Below are 20,045 nucleotides of genomic sequence, written 5' to 3'. Positions count from 1 at the left end.
TATGCAATCAGTAAAAAAATCAGAGCTCACTGGCTCAAATCAAGAGCTTCTTATTGCAAAATTCAGGCTTAAATTGAAGAAAGTAGGGAAAAATTAGATATGTGCTAAATGATATCCCTTATGAATATATAGTGGAGATGATGAATAGATTTAAGGAACAGGATCTGGTAGACTGAGTTCCTGAAAAACTATGGGCGGTCATGGAGGTTCGTAACATTGTACAGGAGGCAGCAAGTAAAACCATCCAAAAGAAAAAGAAATGCAAGAAAGTGAAGTGGATGTCTTATGAGGCTTTACAAATAGCTGAAGAAGAAATAAAGTGAAAGGCAAGGAAGAAAGGGAAAGATATACCCAACGGAATGCAGATTTCCAGAGAATAGCAAGGAGAGATAAGAAGGTCTTCTTAAATGAACAGTGGAGAGAAAGGAGAACAATAGAATGGGAAAGACTAGAAATCTTTTCAAGAAAATTGGAGATTATCAAGGAAACTTTTCATCTAAAAGTGGGCATGATAAAGGACAAAAATGGTAGGGATCTAATAGAAGCAGAAAAGATTAAGGTGAGGTAGCAAGAATACACAGAAGAACTATACAAGGGAGATCTTAATGTCCCTGATAACCATGATGATGTGATCGCTGACCTTGAACCAGGCAACCTGGAAATAAAGAGCCTCTTGACGAAGGTGAAAGAGGACATTGCAAAAGATGACTTGAAACTCAAGATTAAAAACTAAGATCATGGCTTCTGGCCCCATAATTTCTTGGCAAATGGAGAAAAAATGGAAGCAGTCACAGATTTTATTTTCTTAGGCTTCAAGATCACTGTAAACAGTGAATGAAGCCATGAAATTAAAAGATGCTTGCTGCTTGAGATGAAAGCTGTGGCAAACCTAGATAGCTTGCTGAAAAGCAGACACATTTCCAGCAAAGATCTCTATAGTCAAAGCTATGGTTTTCCAAGTAGTAATGTATGGTTGTGAGAGCTGAACCATAAAGAAGGCTGAGTACTGAAGAATTGATGCTTTCAAATTGTAATGCTGCAAGGAGATCAAATCAGTCAATTCTTTTTTTTTTACGAATTTTTTTATTTTACTCAGAACAAAGTTAAAATACAAAATACAACACTAAATAAAAAACCAGTCAATTCTAAATCAACCCTGACTGTTCTTTGGAAGGACAGATATTGAAACTGAAGCTCAAATACTTTGGCCACCTAATGAGAAGACTCATTGGAAAAGGCAAAAGGAGAAGGGGATGTCAGAGGATGATATGGTTAGATAGAGTCACCGACACAATGAACTTGAATTTTGGAAAACTCTGGCAGACAGTTGAAGACAGGGGAGGCTGTTTTCATAAGGATTCCACACAGATATTAAAAAGTAAGGGTTAAAATGGACATATTTGTCTAGTTCCTCTAAGTCGGGTGTCGGCAATGGGGCGGGTGCGGTTTTGGCGTGGGCTGGCAGTTTTACATCCCTGCTCTAAATAGTGGAAAAGAAGCAAAGAATATACCGTTAGCCTTTATTTTAAATGTGAGTGATAGATAATATAATTATACATTTTATGAATTCCGTAGGAAATCCGAACCTATTTAGTACGATAAACATGTATTGATTATATATTTTGTAAAAGCTCTCAGCATCTAATAAAATTACAAGTTGGTTTTTGTTTTTATTCAAATTAATTAAAGTTACAACTAATCTAGAACAGAATGGAATGGAATAGAGCTGGAAGGGACCTTGGACGTCTTCTAGTCCAGCCCCCTACTCAAGCAGGAGAACCTATACCATTTCAGACAAATCTAATGTCTGCTAATTGCCTAGTTTTTATACACACTGATCATTCTTAACAAACAATATTTACTAACACTGCTGTTATGATCTTTGTATCAACATTCATTAATGAGATTGGATGATAATTAGAATCCATGTTTTACTTGCTATTAGTATAACAATAATATAAGCCTGACTGAATACTGCAGATGCAATTCCCTTATCAGATATCACGTACAATTGACAAAATTTTGGCACTAAAAGGTCTGTAAAAATTTTATACTACTTTTAGGGTATGTATCCATTCTTTGTGTTTTACCACTGGCCTGTTTTAAAATTATTTGTTTAATCTCTGTCTCAGATAATGGGGCAAATAAATGTTGTTTTTGTGTGTCATCCAAATGCAGTAGATTTTATTTTGAAAAAAATTATTTTCATTCAATACAGAACTAATTGTTCTTTTCCAAGTTCAGGATCCAATATTTTATTAAAATCTCCTATTACCAGTTTATCATTAAATTCACTCATTCAAATATTGAAAACATTCATAAAACATAATAGACCACGATATGAGGCCTATAAATATTAACCCCAATTATTAGAATCCATGCTGTTATATCAACATGAACATATTTTTGAATTAAAATGGCCACACGTTTAGTTTTTCTCAAAGTGGTTTTTTTTAATCCCATTTATATCCCGCCCTTCTCCGAAGACTCAGGGCGGCTTACAATCTAAGAAGCACAAATCAATGTGCTTAGCAATAGCCTTCATTTTATGTATATGCCTGCTTATTAGGGCTTCCCCCCCCCCCAGCGGCATTTTTATAAAGTCAGCTTATTGCCCCCAACAATCTGGGTCCTCATTTTACCTACCTCGGAATGATGAAAGGCTGAGTCAATGTTGAGCCTGGTGGGACTCGAACCTGCACTAATTGCAGGCAGCTGGTGTTACTTAAGGAAGCATTAGCCCACTGCTCCACTGTGACCAAACCTCCCCCACCCAATCCTTCATTAATAAAGATTTGTCTTGTTCCATTACATGAGTTTCTTGTAGATAAGCAATGCTGCCTTGTGGGTTAAGACATCATTTAAAAGTGCTCTTGGCCACATATTATTGTAATTAATGTTTCTTTTTTTAGAAAAAAGCTGAAATGTTTGGAAAGGAAATTAGCTTACGGATATACTGGGCCAAACTGATATGGAGGTGAAATTTTATAAATAATTATATTTCAGGCAATGCTATGTCTGTTCAGTATCACTATAATAGCTTGAATGGTATGAGAGAATTTTTTTTTTCTGTTTAAATAGGATTTATTTGTAAACCATTTTGGCCTAAAAAAAGGAAGTAAGGAAATCTCCAGATATTTTAGCCTTGGTCAGTGGGGCGGGTTCCCTTAGGATTCCATCCCTTGACCTATATGTGTGTTATGTATGTGTACATTTTTGAGAGCAGGCAACATAATTTCATTTTTAATGTGTGCCCACAGTAAAAAATGTCAAGGTTATCTATCTTATCTTTTTCTTTATCTTAATTTCATTTCTATAAGGAGAAATCCTTATAGATGTGTTCAGAGTGACCATATTTATTTATTTGTAAAATTTATTAGCTGCCCACCTTGCCACAAAGTAAATCTGGACGGCTTACAATATTAAAAGATAAAACTGTATAATTTATATTAATATAAACACAATACTATAAAATCAGCCTAGCTAAAAAGATGGGGGGGAGGGAGGGAGTATGATGAGAAGGGGAGGGGGTGGGATCTTTTGTTAATCTATTCAACCACCCCTAATGTGAAACCCTTCTGTTGGAGTCCCAAGCCAAGTGGCAGAGCCAGATCTTTAAGCTGTTACTGAAGCTAAGGAGGCTGCAGCCGACCTCATTCTGGGGAGGCAAAGATGTTCTAAACTAGGGCAGGTGCAATGGCAGAGAAAGCTTTTCTCCTGGATCCCACCAGCCAGAATTTCTTGGCCCATGGGGCCCACAGCGTGTGTCCTCTGTCGGCATGGGTAGGGCGGGCCAATTCAAGTGCCATGAGATGGTCCTTATTGTCATATACTAGAACCATATGTCAGCATAGGCCTTTTATTAATATTTACAGTGGCAAAAATAGGGCCTGCAAAACAAATTCCCTTACCGCGCTTATTTTTCCCCCAAACACAAATCCAGATAGGCAGGAAGGGTGGATGAAGATGTATGGATGTGATCTGCAAAGATGCTCCATAGTGGCCTTGTACTATTCTGATTCACCAGATCTTTGTGAGACATTGTATAACGTTACTTTGAAAATAAGTCTGTTAAGGCAGAGGCCCCCAACCTTTTGAGCACTAAGGACCGGTGCTGTGGAGAAAGGTTTTTCCATGGACCAGAGGGGTGTGGTTTCGCGCGTTGCCTGCATCTTGCAGATGGGGCTTTGCTTGTTTGTGCGGACCAGGGTTTGGGGACCCTGTGTTAAGGCATTAGCCTCATAGTTTCTTGATTTAAGAACTTGGATCATTAAATAACCTTAATGCTGGCTTTTATACCAATTCAAAATTTATTAAATAATTATTGATTGCAATTTTGGTATAGAAAAATCAAAAGTAAAATCCACAAAAGAACAAATTTCTAAATGAATGTGATTGTATTTACCATATATTCATTATGCGGCTTTATAACAATTGTACATATTTCTTTTTTAATATTTTATTAATATGAGTGCTGTTGTAATTATGCAAATAAAGAAAACCTTTATTTCAGTTAGTTAACACCTTTTGTTTTTACTTTTCAGGTGTACATTCAGGTTTCCCAGCACAAACATCAAGATAACATTTACAGCTTTATCCAATGAAAAGAGAGAAAAACAGGAGTCCCCACAGTCCCCAGTGAAACCTGTACAACCCCAGATTTCTCCCCTAACAATAAACATTCCAGACAACATGGCTCATTTGATTAGCCCTCTTCCTTCTCCCACAGGAACCATCAGGTATTTTTATGTTGTGTTACTGCATTTAGGTTTATCGTTGAACTACAAAAATGTCATACTAATCTGTAATTTAAATTTCTACAATCACATTTAACATCCTTGGAGCAAATTATTTTTGTTTTTGTTTACCTGTGGCCACTTAATCATGTTTATTGGCATTAGATGAAACTCCAGCAATCATTCTTGGTTAAATTAGCGATGATGCTGACAGTCTCATTAATTTCAGTGTGGGCTTGACCTATTTATGCATAAGGAATGTACATGTGTGGGACCTTATTTGAAGAGAAATAAATGTATACATATGGGGACTTAAAACAATATGTAGTTGTTATGTATTATTATTTACTTATTATGTATTCATTGGATTGTGAGGTTGCCCAAGTCCAAAAGCAACCTATGGGTGGCTTCACCTAATTAAAAAAAACAATATATTAAAAATTTCCCTGAGGAAACAAAAAAATATTTCATATGTTCCCAAACTAGAGGGACCTTAACCCACTAGATGTCATTGTTTAATTGTTAGGACCTTGAAGTAAACCATTTTATCTGATCATGGAGAATAGGCAGATACTATGAGAGACAAATGTTCTCCAAATAACTTGAGCCTAGTTTGTGCATATCTTTATAGTTAGTAGTTAGCATCTTGAATTCCATCTGAAGGTTTTCTGCAGTTCACGGAGCAGAGGTGTTACATAGGCGTGGCAAAGCTGCTGCTTTGTGGACTAACTGGCTTCTGAGTGGGCAGTTCCATGTAGTGTTTAACTGCCAACCAGTCTCACTGGGAAAAATAATGCTGAGGGCAGAAGAGTATCTTTCTGTGATCTTCTGATTTCTTTAAATGGACTCATAGTTTAGCATGAAGTGTGAAAATAACACTTGGAATCATTTTTCTGTGTAGCAGGCTGCTTTATGAAAGTGTGTTGCTTTGTTACAATAACAGTTTGTTCAAACTAAGATTAACCTAACCTTCCTTGATACAAGTCATAATTAATTGCCTTATGCACACAGGTATACAAACTATAGGTAGTAAAACTATAGAATTAAAACAGAGAAGTATTTGTTCCTAAAATATTTGAGAAATGTTTTAATTAAGAACAAAATGTATTTGTGCATCATTCTGTGCAAATATTTTATTTATCATTCCTAATATAACCCTTGCATTCTTTAAATGCTATTGCAGAAAATTGTCCTCTCCGTGTGGCAATATATGGCAAAGTATGCAACTTGAAGGGGATATGTTGTCAGTGAGGCACCCTGTACAATGGCTTGATGTTAATGTGAACCAGATCAGTATATTGTGTGATAAAAAAGTACTTAATTTAATTAAAACACAAGCCAACGTTCTGAGAGCAACTTTAGTAATTCTTGATATCAGGAAAAACATTATTTCATGTAAGATTAAAAACATCATTTTCAGTCTGAACAAAACATAAACAACATGCCCAGGAGAGGTAATTGTGACCATATTCATTGTTCTCGTGAGGGAAGTGACTAGATCTTTATATGTTAACCAGTGCTCAGATATGAGCAGTGTAAGAAAGAACTAAGAAATGTTTTTCCCCCTATGGAACACCTATGTTTATAAATTAAATTTATATATTCTGTTGTTCTGTTATTTATAGCATTCATATATAAGCATTACGTACTTAACACTTCTCAAGAAAAATTGAAAACCCAAATATTAACTTTTTAGCGGAATTCATAATCTTACAGGATCTTAAAATGTGTCATTCTAAAATGCAATAAGTTTTAAATGATATTAAGACTATTGTTACAGTGCATTATTAAAATATTTTCATTCATTTTCTCTGTTTAAATGAACCTGAAATGCAGACAGATTTCTTCAGCTAAGTTGTCTGATAAATTTCAAAAACATTTCTGAGATGTTACAATAAAATTACTTTAGAATTTTTGATTAATAAATAGCCTACTTACGATCTTTCAGTACAGTTTCTCCTAAACAAATTGATTAAAAATGATAAAACTCTGTTGGGGAATTATAACTCTGCTAGTAATAGTAATGACCATGTGATACCTATTTTGATGTAACATTCCAGTTATGTTCTGTTTGTTCACATTATATACCAAGCAAGAATGTTTCCTCTAATTGTGGATTTGCAGTAAGCCACAGTTTAAATCTGTCAACTTGTTTCATATTACTTTTTATTATATCTTCCACTTGCTTTAAAGTGCACTTTCTGTTTCATTTCCCAGAATTTTCATTATAGGCAGCCCTTGATTAATAACCATTTGTTCAGTGACCATTCAAAATTGTAACAGAGCTGAAGGAAAGACTTAATGAAGAGACTGTGCTTGAAGTTACATTGTTGCAGCACACACCCCCCTGCAATCATGTGATTGTGCTCTGGGCACCTGGCAGCCTATTACCACTGCTTGCCAAGTGCCCTGCAATCATGTGATCACTATTTGTAATCTTCCCTGCTGGTTTTCCCAGAAAGTAATGGGAAGGGGGCAGGGAAGATTAGAAGCTGCTGCTTCTGCCTGTTGAGAGGACTCCTGCTTGTCTCTGTGGGTTGGCCGCAAACACCCCATGTTGCAAATATCCTGTACCAAGTTCTGCTTGGTTTTGTGGATGTATGTAGCATGGGGCTTGCACAGTCAGCCATCAGAAATGAAGGAGTCCAATGCCTTGTGCTACAAACACTCCATGCCAAAATCCTGCTTCGATTTTGGGATGGATGTTTTTCAGCATCCCTTTTTGAGCGTGAAAGAGCTGCCTGCCATAGGGATTCAACCCCACGCAGAGCTATATCCAGCAGATAGATTTTTCAGTCTGTTTACTTAATGAGAGATTGCTTAATGACCACAGCCAGGAGTGCCAGGATTGCGGTTGTTGACTGAAGCAGTGACATGACATCTCACTTAACGTTTGCTTTGCATGGTGATTGAAGAATCTGGTCACAGTTGTGATCATAAATCAAAGACTATATGTATATTTGTATATTTGCATGTATGGCCTATTCATTCTAGGACTAATCTAATTTATATATCTTACTTTTAAAACTAGGGATACCATATCTAGGCTGCAAAAATCTAAATGGTCACTGAGATAGTACCAAGAGATACCAGAAGTTCTAACTCATTGAAAATGGTTTCATGTATTTTTGGAATCCAGATATGATAGTCCTGCTTAAAACATATTATTATTTAGCATGTTTATAATAATTTATTTTATTAACTTTAGATTTAATATCATTAAACTTTTAATAACATTTATTCTGGCATAATTATTATGCTCTGATTCTTCCAAATAGTGCACTAAACTAATAGTTGTCAGAGGAAAAGTGCACACTTACCATAAGGGCAAGTTTTTTTTAATAATAAAGGCAAATAGATTTGTTCAATCTTGCCTGTCACTGAAAATCTAGAATTAAACTTGTTTTTAACCTCTCAAGGAATTCTATTTGGAATAGAGACAATATTTGCAAAGATGTTCTTATAAATATGTATTCTGATGGTAATACAGAAGGAAAATCTGTGTCCTTTTAATTGTCATTCTCCACTAATGTGAGAATAACTCCGACAGTTGGAGAATGTTTGTTCAGGAAATTATGTTTAGCTGAAGGAAATTATTGGGTACAATGGTATATATTCTGTAATGAAATAGACAACTCTTTTCATATTGTTTTATAGTGCTGCAAATTCCTGCCCATCTAGTCCTCGTGGTGCAGGTTCTTCAGGGTACAAAATGGGTCGTGTAATATCATCTGACTTACATCTTATGGCTGACAATTCACAGTCAGAAAATGATAAGGAAGCGTCTGGTGGAGATAGCCCAAAGGTGAGATTCTTTTGATTAGAATCCATTTGTAAAATCAGTTATTATAATGGAGTTAATTGAAAATATTGCTTTAAAAAGTAAACAGAAATAATATTTATGTGTAGTTAGCAATTCAGACTGAAAACTAAAGTAGATCCTAAGCTATTCATACTGAGATTAAAGCTTACCTAAACATAGACGTGAAAGCAGGTATATTCTATTCTTTGCAGAAAGCAAAGAAAAAAGGCATTTTGTAAGCTTCTTAGTTTACCACATTCAAAATTGAGAAAAGCATATTCAAACTTAACAGTTTTTAATGATATATTTATTGGGAGTGTGTGCGTATTAGATTTATACATGAACTTTTCCCTAGGACCCCAGGTGAGGATTCTGAAAATATTTTTGGATTAATTGATAATCCTTGATTTATTGGACCATGCCAATCATAGTTGTAAGTTGTGACCATACAAGTTGCACCTATCTGGCTACAAGGCAGTAGTAGTGTGCTGTACAGTATGGTGTTTTTTAAATATGAGGGTTTCCCCACCCCTTTATATGCAATAAAGATGGCGTATAAATTAACAAATAAGGATATAAACAAAAGTGCTGTTCTGCCAAAAAACAAAAGATGTCTGGCAATCTGCTAATTTCCCCTACCTGAACAGCAGACTAGCTCGATTAGTGAATTGTAAACCCCCAAAGATAAATGGTCACAAATACAGAAAGAAAAAATCATGCGCTACATGGTGTATAGGGAAAATGCTTTTTTGTGTGCTTCTTTTAAAGATTTTGGGTTTTTTCTCTATTGATACATTCCTAGAAATGGATGGGGTTGGTGAATAGAGAGCTGTATACTCAGGAAGCAGCATGTTTGATCAAGGATAGTGAGTGCTGATTAGTTGAAGTTCTCAGGTAGGCCAAACTACTGTTCTCTAGTTGTTTTAGGATGAATTTAATCCCCACATGACAAACAATATGCTTAAGAGTTGCAGGATGAATATACTAAGAGAAAAAAACATAGTAGCAGTAAAGCACATTAGAGGTATTTTACACTTGGAATGGATTGTGGCGGACAGAGCTCTGTATGATAAAATTGAAAATGCAAATGTGTAATAAAAATGAAAAAGTTGTTCAATGTGCATGATGGTATCTTTCAAGAAATAATGCCCTTTGTATTATATTGTAAAGTTGGTGTTATATTTCTAATGTTCCTGGAGGGATAAGCTAATTTCATTCTGTTATTATTTTTAATATTTAGGATGATTCAAAGCCACCTTACTCCTATGCACAACTAATTGTACAAGCAATTACAATGGCTCCTGATAAGCAACTTACACTAAATGGAATTTATACGCACATAACTAAAAATTATCCTTACTACAGGACAGCAGACAAGGGCTGGCAGGTAACAATTATTAATTTTTTTTTAAATGAGCATACTATGGTGGGTTGAAGCTAGTCATCTGTAAAGTATATTGTTTGCATAGAACAGTTTGGGGAGACAATTCTGGAGAGCTGTTTCTTAAGATCACATCAGTCTAGTTATTTCAAGAATAGTCTAGTGTTTTCTGGAAATTGTCAACCAGGAGTAGCTTTATGATGTTTCAGATAAAACATGATGCTTTGTGGTCCTTACCTGTTCTTGTAGACTTTTCCTTTCCTTTAGACTTTCTTCATTAAATAGTTTACATAATCACTTTTAATACTACATTGCAAATTGTGCCATTTATATTTCTATACAATCTAGTTTTGATTATAAAATATGAAGTTGAGATCTTTACATATAGGAAGAACGTATTAAACAGTTTAACAATAGTGTGTAGAATGTCCTTATGTGAACAGGAGTGTTGTGCAGTGTTCTCCTAATACTAGATTCTTAAAATTATCAAACCAAATAACATTTATTTCAGTTTCAATAACTTTTTATTACTATAGATTCATCCTAATTCCTATAGCCTGTAGATGTCTGAACTTTGAAAAAAATCTATGGTCTCTTGTTTTGCTCATATTAATAATAATAATAATAATTTATATTTATATACCGCCCTTCTCCCGAACATATGTTGAGTGTATATTTTAAAGATTATTATTATTATTGTTGTTGTTGGTCATACAATCAACCTGATGTTTAGACTGGATTTGGCATTTTTATCCACCTTTTGAGTTGTTCCAAAGGATCTGGGATAGGCAGATGTTGTTTGATGGTAAAGTTATTGTTGCAGGATGTAAGCTGTTCCAAGCTGCCTTTTGCAACTGACTGATGGTGATTTAGTAATGCTGATGATGTTCAAGTGGTACACTAGATGTTTTAGGATTGTACTCAGGATGCCTTTTACTATTTTTACTAACTTTGAGGGGTTTTTGCCACAGTTGTCCTACTTCTGTTTACAGATCTTGTTGTTATTACATGTGGATAATCTACAACAGGCATGTCAAACTCCAGACGTCACATGACATTGCGCGACGTATCGCGACTTTTTCCCCATTGTCGGCAATGGGGTGGGTGTGGTTTCACCGTGATGCATCTGGCCTGCGGGCTGGCAGTTTGACATGCCTGATCTACAGTTAAACACACAGTCTAAAACTGGTGAGAACTTAATAATTCAAGTCCTAATCAAGGACCTAAGAATAAGAAAACATCTTAAGTATATGAGCAGTTCTAAGTGGGATATTTTTTTGTAAAATTAGAAGCATTATTATTTACAAAATGACACCTGCATTGTGGTATGCATACTTAAATTTAGTGTGAAATAAAATCTTGAAAATTAAGAATTTAAAAAATGTGACCCTGGGAACTTTGGAGATGAAGACTTCGGAGAAATATAATTAAGAGGAAATTTTTGAATGACTGATGGAAGAGACTTGATGTGAAAACACCAAGCTTGGAGAATTCTTATAAAAGTGTTTTCCTTAGAATATATTCCACCTTAATACTGAAATGGATGATTTCTTTGTTTTCTTTTATGACTCACAGAATTCAATACGTCACAATCTCTCTCTGAATCGTTATTTCATCAAAGTACCACGTTCCCAGGAAGAACCAGGCAAGGGTTCCTTCTGGAGGATAGATCCTGCCTCTGAAAGCAAATTAATAGAACAGGCTTTTAGGAAAAGGCGGCCAAGGGGAGTACCTTGCTTTAGAACCCCACTGGGACCTCTTTCTTCTAGGTAAGGTATTGAGGACAACAACTTAAACATAGCAGTTCAGAGGTTTTCCTTTCAGTGTACTTCAGGGTCTACTGACCGAAGGATGATCGTCGCCTGTCTAAACAACAGAGATGTTCATCAAGCAATAGTACAACTGTTGGGGCAGAAGGGAAACTATTAACATTTTCTCCTTGAGGAGGTTTGGTGGGGCTTTTATGCTTACATTTGATTGCAGTACTGAGGAAGAAATGTTCCCTGGAGTTGTTACTGGCTGTGTTCACACATAAAGATCTAGCAAATGTATTTGCATAATATACTAAGAATATTGATTTATTTATTCAATTTATATGAATAAATAACACATTGATATTAACATTGGTTAGGTTTTCTTGTGGCTTAGCCTATTGTGCAAACCTAGCCTGTCTTAATCATTATTCATTGCGCTGTGTTAACTCAAAAAGGGGTTAATTCATGCTGCATGAACATTTCCACTGTTCTAGTCATGCTAATTTCTTTGCCAGTTGTTGTTTTTGTGGTGTAGCATGTTTCACTTCTTACCCAGAATAATGGAATGTCAGGAGTTGGTTATGGGCCTTGGAGATAATATGTGCCAACCCGCTATCCAGTGCAGGAATCATAGAAGCAATAACTGAGGATACTGGGGGTAATTCATTCAGTGTAGATATAGGGTTGCACATGTAGTGGGTTCATGACTGGAGACTTGTTTGTAATCAGCCTGCTCACAGTTTGTTGTTACCTACAAACACATATTGCAACATAATAGAATCACCTAGTCAACTTTAGCTGATTGCAGAAAGCCCTGGTTGGTACTTCAATAGGAGACTATAAAAAGATTCCCAGGCTGTAGACTGTATTGGAAAATAGAAAATTAAATTCCCGAAAAAGGCAGTAACAAGCAACTGCTATATTGTTGCCAAGAAACACATTCGTGTTTCAAACTATATCCTTACAGTCACCAAAAGTCAGTCTTAATGAAGGAAAACTTTATGTTTACTTTTAGCAAACAAATCACTTGATATTTTCCTCATAGTCTCAGCCATTTTTTAAAAAAAAAATCTGGGAAAAATGGTTGGGCTTGAAGAAAGGAGCAGAGAGAAAAGACAGCAATACCACAGTATTTAACCTTTTCAAGTCACATGTTGCTTTTATGCTCCAAATTACCATTCCCCAGAAGCATTTTTCCTATGAAAATTTGAATGTATTCATGTTTTCCCCCAAAAGATGTGCTTAGCAACTACAAAATTGACAAGTAGTTTTATCCTATTAAGTATTTGGAATAATTTAATAATTTGTTAAATTAATAGTTTAAAGAATCAAAAAAGGCTTGAATTAGGAGTGGGTAAAAGGTGGAACTTAATAGCTTTAAGCTAAGGAGTACAAATTGAATTTCTAGTTTTCATTATAGAAATTGGACTAAATTTAAATTTAATTTCAATTTTAATTCAAAATAATTAAATTCTGTTTAAACTGCAATTTATTACTAAGGCATTGTCTGAAACATTCATCTCAGTAAACAACTCTTTGTTTAAATTAAGTCTTGCATTTTAGAGAAGATGCGAAAGTAAATTGAGTGGAAAACCTAATATTAAAGTATTTCACTTTAATTATAGAACGTAGGACATGTGTTTCTATTATTAAAATTTTTCACTAATTTCTGGCCCATCTATACCAGTTTCTCATTCTGCACTTCTGAATAAACATTTTGCCTGCCTTTAAGTTATCTCTACAGAGTTTCTGTAATTAAGAACACCTCCTTCTCCTTCATTGGCAAGAACTTCTACTGCTATTTAAACAGCAAAAAATCCTCCCTGTGGAAAGTGTATGAATCAGATAATTTTTTTGTGGGTTACTGCAGTAATTGTTAATTTTTCATCTAAAAGTGGCCATTTCTGTTCTTTGTTTGCAGAAGTGCCCCAGCTTCTCCTAATCATTCGGGAGTATTATCTGCTCATTCGAGTGGTGTGCAAACCCCGGAAAGCCTGTCAAGGGAAGGGTCTCCTGTCCCAATGGAGCCTGAGCCAAGCAGTATCCAGCCAAAATTAGCAGTAATACAAGAAGCACGATTTGCACAGAGTGCCCCAGGTGAAATGTTCATGCAATGCTTATGTGCTAAAATTACTTCGATACTTTTTTATTATTATCCAAATATAAAATACAAAAAGAAATTTTAAAAAGTAATAGAAAACTTGGGGGGGGGAGAAAGAAAGAAAAAATATGGTGTAAAGAGGGAAACAAAGGAACGAAAAAGGCGCCAACTTCCAACTCTCTTTAACACAGTACAACATTACAACCTCCACTTTTTACTTTTACACAACAGTATATACTAGCTATTTCTATAGCAAGAAACCTATATGATCAGCAAAAACAAAATCAAACTTTCTTTTTTTTTCTATTGCAAGCACAAAATCCAAAAGCAATTTCCAAATAGAAACAAAAATAAATATATTCTCTTTTGGATAAAACAAGTCAATTTAAGCATCTCTGCTTCTCCTTGCTGTGGGAAATAGTATATGCTTCTGTTTACTCAGTAATCTTTATAATTTTATATACTAAAATTACACAAATTCGTTAAGAGTACTCTGTGGATGATTTAAAATGCAAGGATTCTAGACGTTTTACATGAAAATAAAATACATTACCTTAGTGGTCGTGATGTTATATAGCACTGGTGTCAGACTCGCGACGTGACATGACATGTTGTGATATATCGTGACTTCTTTCCCATTGCTGGCAATGGGGTGGGCGCGTTTTTGGCGTGACGCATCTGGCCCATGGGCCAGCAGTTTGACTCCCCTGCTATATAGTTTTAAAATGTTGAATTAGGACAGGTGAGAGCCAAATACAAGTCCAGCTTTAGTCATGAAAACCCATTGGGTGACCTTGTCACACATTTGGCTCAGTCATATTTTTGGCTCAACTTATCTCACAAAGCTGCTTTTGTAGGAATAAAGTCAAGGATTTTCTCCATGTAAATCCCTTTCAGCTATTAGAGGTAAACATTGGATAAATATATGATAAATAAGACAATATATAAATGTTTCCTCAAATTATGGCTGATAAATTGATAGTGAAATATGCTGTGATGAATGCTATTGCTTCCCAATTTTGAATAGCACAGTTCTTTAGCTGATCGCTTTTTCACGTTGCTGGATTACAGCAAAACTTCTGGACCATGTAGACCAGGGGTCCCCAACTCCCAGGCCCCGGTCCACTACAGCCCATGGCCTATTTGGAATTAGGCCACATGAGGGGTGGGACTGGCACACATGCGCTCACAGCTCAACTAATGCAAGTGGTGGGCTGATGCGCATGCACATTCACGCAGCTCAACTTGTGCATGCTTATGCGCATTTGCTCGTGATTCATGCAAGTCGAGCTGTGCCTGCGTTCCAGCCTCCACTTGTGCCGGCCGCCCTGCTCCCCTCTCCCCTGCCAGTCCACCAAGCCTCAAAAGTTAGAGACTGCTGATGTAGACTAAGAAGCTCTTCCATAGTCATACTATTGATGCATGAGCAGTATATCAAAATAACTTAGTTATAACACACCAGATAGTTAAAAATGTTTTATGCAACCTGTATGCCTCTTGTATTAATGAACTTCATAAATATTACAGTATTCACATAAATATATGCAATATATTTGCTTCTGAATTGTCTCCTAAAAGAAGCATTCATAGCCTTGATGCTCCTTTTTAATATATGTTTCTCAAGAGCATGCAGGAAATAAATATGTAGGGAAAATGTGCATTTTAATTCAGACTAGTTTATAAAACAGAAATAGGCTATTTTCACTCCTGCTTTAGACTGTAGGGTTTTTTCCTAGTTTGGGCAATCTGATCTTTTTCATTCTAGAATCCTATGGTCAACAAACCTAGGCAGTGATATAGAATAACAACTTGAAGAGTTGTAGGTGTTATAGCAAATTGAATTGTTTGGATTATATTCCGAAAATTCCAGTCACACTTTTAGCTGGAAACATTAACGCTTAATGTTTGTTCAGTAATTAAAGTCAAATGTTACATTCAGGTTATAAGGACCATTGGTTGAGTTTACATATATTTTTAGCTGGATCATTTAAAGACCCAGTGTGAAGTTCAAAGCCAAAAATCTGGTTTTGAGGGTCAAGATCAAGTTTCAGGTAACCTCAAAAACCCACATTACTCTGGCCAATTCATGTAAACCTCAAAGGACAAAGGGTTCATTTTTCTGATAGCCTGAAGAGGGATGGGAGTCTATAAAGTGGCCCTTCGCTCTAGATCTCTATCAATCTACCCCTTTTCTTTTTAATTTAAGAAAGCAAGTTGCATATAATAATATTTTTTTAAAAAAAGGATGTAACACATTTCATTCTACTTTTCATTACAGGATCTCCTCTATCTAGCCAACCTGTTTTAATTACTGTACAGAGACAGCTGCCACAAACTATGAAACCTGTCACATACACTGTTGCAACACCTGTGACAACATCAACGTCTCAGCAGCCTGTAGTACAGACGGTTCATGTTGTTCATCAAATCCCAGCTGTATCTGTCACAAATGTGACTGGATTAGCACCAGCAAATACTTATACTGTAGCTGGGCAAGCAGTGGTTACACAAGCTGCAGTGGTGACCCAGCCTAAAGGAGAACCTCAAGAGAATGGAGATCACAATGAAATGAAAGGTAAAAACATTATTTCATTTGTATATGATATATTAGAGCAGGGGTCCTCAACCCTCAGGCCGTAGCCTGTGTGAAACCAGGCTGCAGGAGAAATGGGTCAAGTGCGCGGGCGTGAAGCTCCACTTATGCAAGTGAAGGACACTTGCACTTGTGCGAGGCTCCATTTGCACAAATGGAGCTTTGTGCACAAGTGCAAGTGCCTGCTGCTCACACAAGTGGAGCTTCATGTGCAAGCACCCTCCACTTTTGCGCAAGCTCCATCTGTGTGAGTAAAGGGCACGTGCGCATGCCGCTCACACAAATGGAGCTGTGCGCCTGCACTCATATGCCCTCCCCCTGGGCTGATTTCAGGCTGATTTCTTTTATGATATGCTGACTTTGATGTTTGTTTATTACTTTTTTTTACTAATTTTAAACATTTGCGTATTTTTTTTCTAGTTAAAGTGGAACCTGTACCCGCAGTTAGCCATACAACTCTAGGAGCTGCTAGTCGCATCATTCAGACATCTCAGACTACACCGTTACAAACGGTTACTCTAGTACAACAAGCACCTCTAGGTCAACACCAGCTACCAATAAAAACTGTAACGCAAAATGGAACACACATAGTACCTATCACCACAGCAATGCAGGGTCAGGCTAACACTGGTAAGCATTTTAAATTGAGTGTTAATAGTTACAAATTACCTCTTACAAAAATAATATCCAAAATAAATTTGTCGCTATTTCTTTCTTCATATTGTTGAATGTAAACTACATGTAACTTCTATTTGGGCGTTATTTGTAGTTAAATCTAAATACGTCTTGTCATAATCTTTTTTGTCTATCTTGTTTTTCTTCCATATTAAATTAGCAAGTGGGGTTGCATAAGTAGTTCTGATTGGCAAAAAAATAGTCTGAGAAATTGCTTTTGAAATTGAAGTAATGCATGTAATGAAAATGTGAAAAAATACAACTACTTAAGATTATATCTTTAGGGATATTTATAATATTCTTTTGAAATCTGTTAACAAACCTTATTGCATTCTTTGACCAAGTGACAAAACTAGTGGACCAGAGGAATGCTGTAGATATAATTTACTTGGACTTCAGTAAGGCATTTGATACAGTAGATCACCACCTACTACTTGATAAGATAGAAAAATGTGGGTTAGATAGCATCACCACCAGATGGATTCGTAGCTGGCTGACAGGCCATACTCAGCGTGTGGTCCTCAATGGAACTGCATCTACATGGAAGGAAGTGTGTAGTGGGGTGCTCCAGGGCTCTGTTCTGGGCCCAGTACTCTTCAACATCTTCATCAACGATTTGGATGAGGGGATAGATGGGGAACTCATCAAATTTGCAGACGACACCAAGCTGGCAGGAATAGCCAATACTCCAGAAGATAGGAGGATCTGGGCAGACTCGAACACTGGGCACTATCTAACAAAATGAAATTCAATGGTGAAAAAAGTAAGGTTCTACATTTAGGCAGGAAAAATCAAATGCACAGGTATAGTATAGGTGGTACCTTGCTCGATAGTAGTAACTGTGAGAGAGATCTCAGAGTCCTAGTGGACAATCACTTCAATATGAGCCAGCAGTGTGCTGCAGCTGCCAAAAAAGCCAACACAATGCTAGGCTGCATTAACAGAGGAATAGAATCAAGATCACGTGAAGTACTAATACCACTTTACAATGCCTTGGTAAGGCCACACCTGGAATACTGCATCCAGTTTTGGTCACCACGATGTAAAAAAGATGTCGAGACTCTAGAAAGAGTACAGAGAAGAGCAACAAAGATGATTGGGGGACTGGAGGCTAAAACATATAGGGAACGGTTGCTGGAATTGGGTATGTGTAGTTTAATGAAGAGAAGGGTGAGGGATGACATGATAGCAGTGTTCCAATATCTCAGGGGCTGCCACAAAGAAGAGAGAGCCAAGCTATTCTCCAAAGCACCTGAAAGCAGGACAAGAAGCAATGGATGGAAACTAGTCAAGGAGAGAAGCAACCTAGAACTAAGGAGAAACTTCCTGACAGTTAGAACAACTAACCAGTGGAACAACCTGCCTCCAGAAGTGCTGAATGCTCCAACACTGGAAGTTTTTAAGAAGAGACTGGACAGCCATTTGTCTGAAATGGTATAGGGTTTCCTGCCTGAGCAGGGGGTTGGACTAGATTACCTCCAAGGTCCCTTCCAATATTATTATTATTATTATTATTATTATTATTATTATTATTATTATTATTATTATTATTATTATTAGTGTATGAAATACTGTATTATCGTTTAATCTTAACGTGAACAGGTCTTTAACTTATATAGTGTCCTACAATGTCATGAGATGTTGAAGAACTTTTTTGTTTAGATTAAGTGAAATGTACATGCTTAAAGTTGACAAAGTCTAATATAAGCTGCTGGCTTGTTTCCAATAATTTAACATTTAATCTTAAAGATTCAGATGACATAAAATGAGTAGACATTCCTCATTGCCATGACATACAGTTGCAAGAAAAAGTATGTGAACCCTTTGGGATTATGTGGTTTTTTCAATGAATTGGCCATAAAATGCGCTCTAAACGTCATGTAAGTCACAACAATAGAAAAACACAGTCTGCTTAAAATAATACTACACAAACATTAGCTGTTGTCATGTTTTAATTGAACATAAGATGGAAACATTCACAGTGCAGGGTGGAAAAAGTATGTGAACCTTTGGACGTAATAACTGGTTAACCCTCCTTTGGCAGCAATAACCTCAACCAAACGTTTCCTGTAGTTGCAGATCAGACCTGCACAACGATCTGGAGTAATTTTGGACCACTCCTCTTCACAAAACTGTTTCAGTGTAGCAATATTCTTGGGATGTCTGGTGTGAATCACTCTCTTAAGGTCATGCCACAGCATTTCAATCGGGTTGAGGTCAGGACTCTGACTGGGCCACTTCTGTTCTGTTGAAGCTATTGTTTTGTTGAATTACTTGTATGCTTTGGGTCATTGTCCTGTTGCATCACCCATCCTCTGCGGAGCTTCAGTGGCGGACAGATGGTCGTACGTTTTCCTGCAAAATGTCCTGATAAACTCTGGAATACATTTTCCCATCAATGACAACAATCCGTCCAGGCCCTGAGGCAGCAAAGCAGCCCCAAACCATGATGCTCCCTCTGCCATGTTTTACTTTGGGGATGAGGTTTTGATGTTGGTGTGCTGTGCCATTTTTTCTCCACACATAGTGTTGTGTGTTTTTCCCAAACAACTCAATTTTGGTTTCATCTGTCCACAGTATATTTTGCCAGTAGTGCTGTGGAACATCCAGGTGCTCTTTTGCAAACTTCAAACGTGGTCCAAAGGTTCACATACTTCGGCTTTGGCTCAACCCTGACAAGACTGAGTGGCTGTTCGTGCCGGCATCCCGGGAAATTTCGATTATTCCATCTCTTGCCATGGGGGGTGAGCTATTACCCCCCGTAGATAGGGCGCGCAACTTGGGGGTCCTTCTAGACTCACAGCTCTCTTTAGAAGAGCATATTGGAGCTGTGACTAGGGGGGCCTTTGCCCAGGTTCGCCTGGTGCGCCAGTTGCGACCCTATCTGGACCGGGATGCCTTGCGTACAGTCACTCATGCGCTCGTGACCTCTTGTCTAGACTACTGTAATGCTCTCTACATGGGGCTGCCCTTGAAGTCCACTTGGAGGCTCCAACTGGTGCA

The 20,045-nt window shown here is 36.8% G+C and overlaps 1 protein-coding gene across 2 annotated transcripts in view; it reads left to right on the top strand.

Annotated features, from left to right (window-relative positions):
* Positions 1-20,045, top strand: part of FOXK2 (forkhead box K2) — a 60,933-nt gene that overhangs the window by 31,873 nt on the left and 9,015 nt on the right. The window contains exons 3-10 of one of the 2 annotated variants that reach the window (XM_081315869.1): positions 2,913-2,977; positions 4,545-4,739; positions 8,394-8,541; positions 9,779-9,925; positions 11,495-11,688; positions 13,595-13,770; positions 16,053-16,349; positions 16,788-16,997. In XM_081315869.1, the coding sequence (XP_081171995.1) occupies positions 2,925-2,977; positions 4,545-4,739; positions 8,394-8,541; positions 9,779-9,925; positions 11,495-11,688; positions 13,595-13,770; positions 16,053-16,349; positions 16,788-16,997 (1,420 nt within the window). In that variant the 5' untranslated portion in view covers positions 2,913-2,924. The remainder of the gene's footprint in view (positions 1-2,912; positions 2,978-4,544; positions 4,740-8,393; positions 8,542-9,778; positions 9,926-11,494; positions 11,689-13,594; positions 13,771-16,052; positions 16,350-16,787; positions 16,998-20,045) is intronic. The other variant, XM_081315868.1, reaches the window with a different exon arrangement.

The sequence above is a fragment of the Vipera berus genome (genome assembly GCF_964194415.1).
Source record: "Vipera berus genome assembly, chromosome: 2".
NCBI classification, from domain to species: domain Eukaryota; kingdom Metazoa; phylum Chordata; class Lepidosauria; order Squamata; family Viperidae; genus Vipera; species Vipera berus.
Note: the sequence above shows the minus strand (reverse complement) of the source record. Positions and strands in the feature narration are given on the sequence as shown.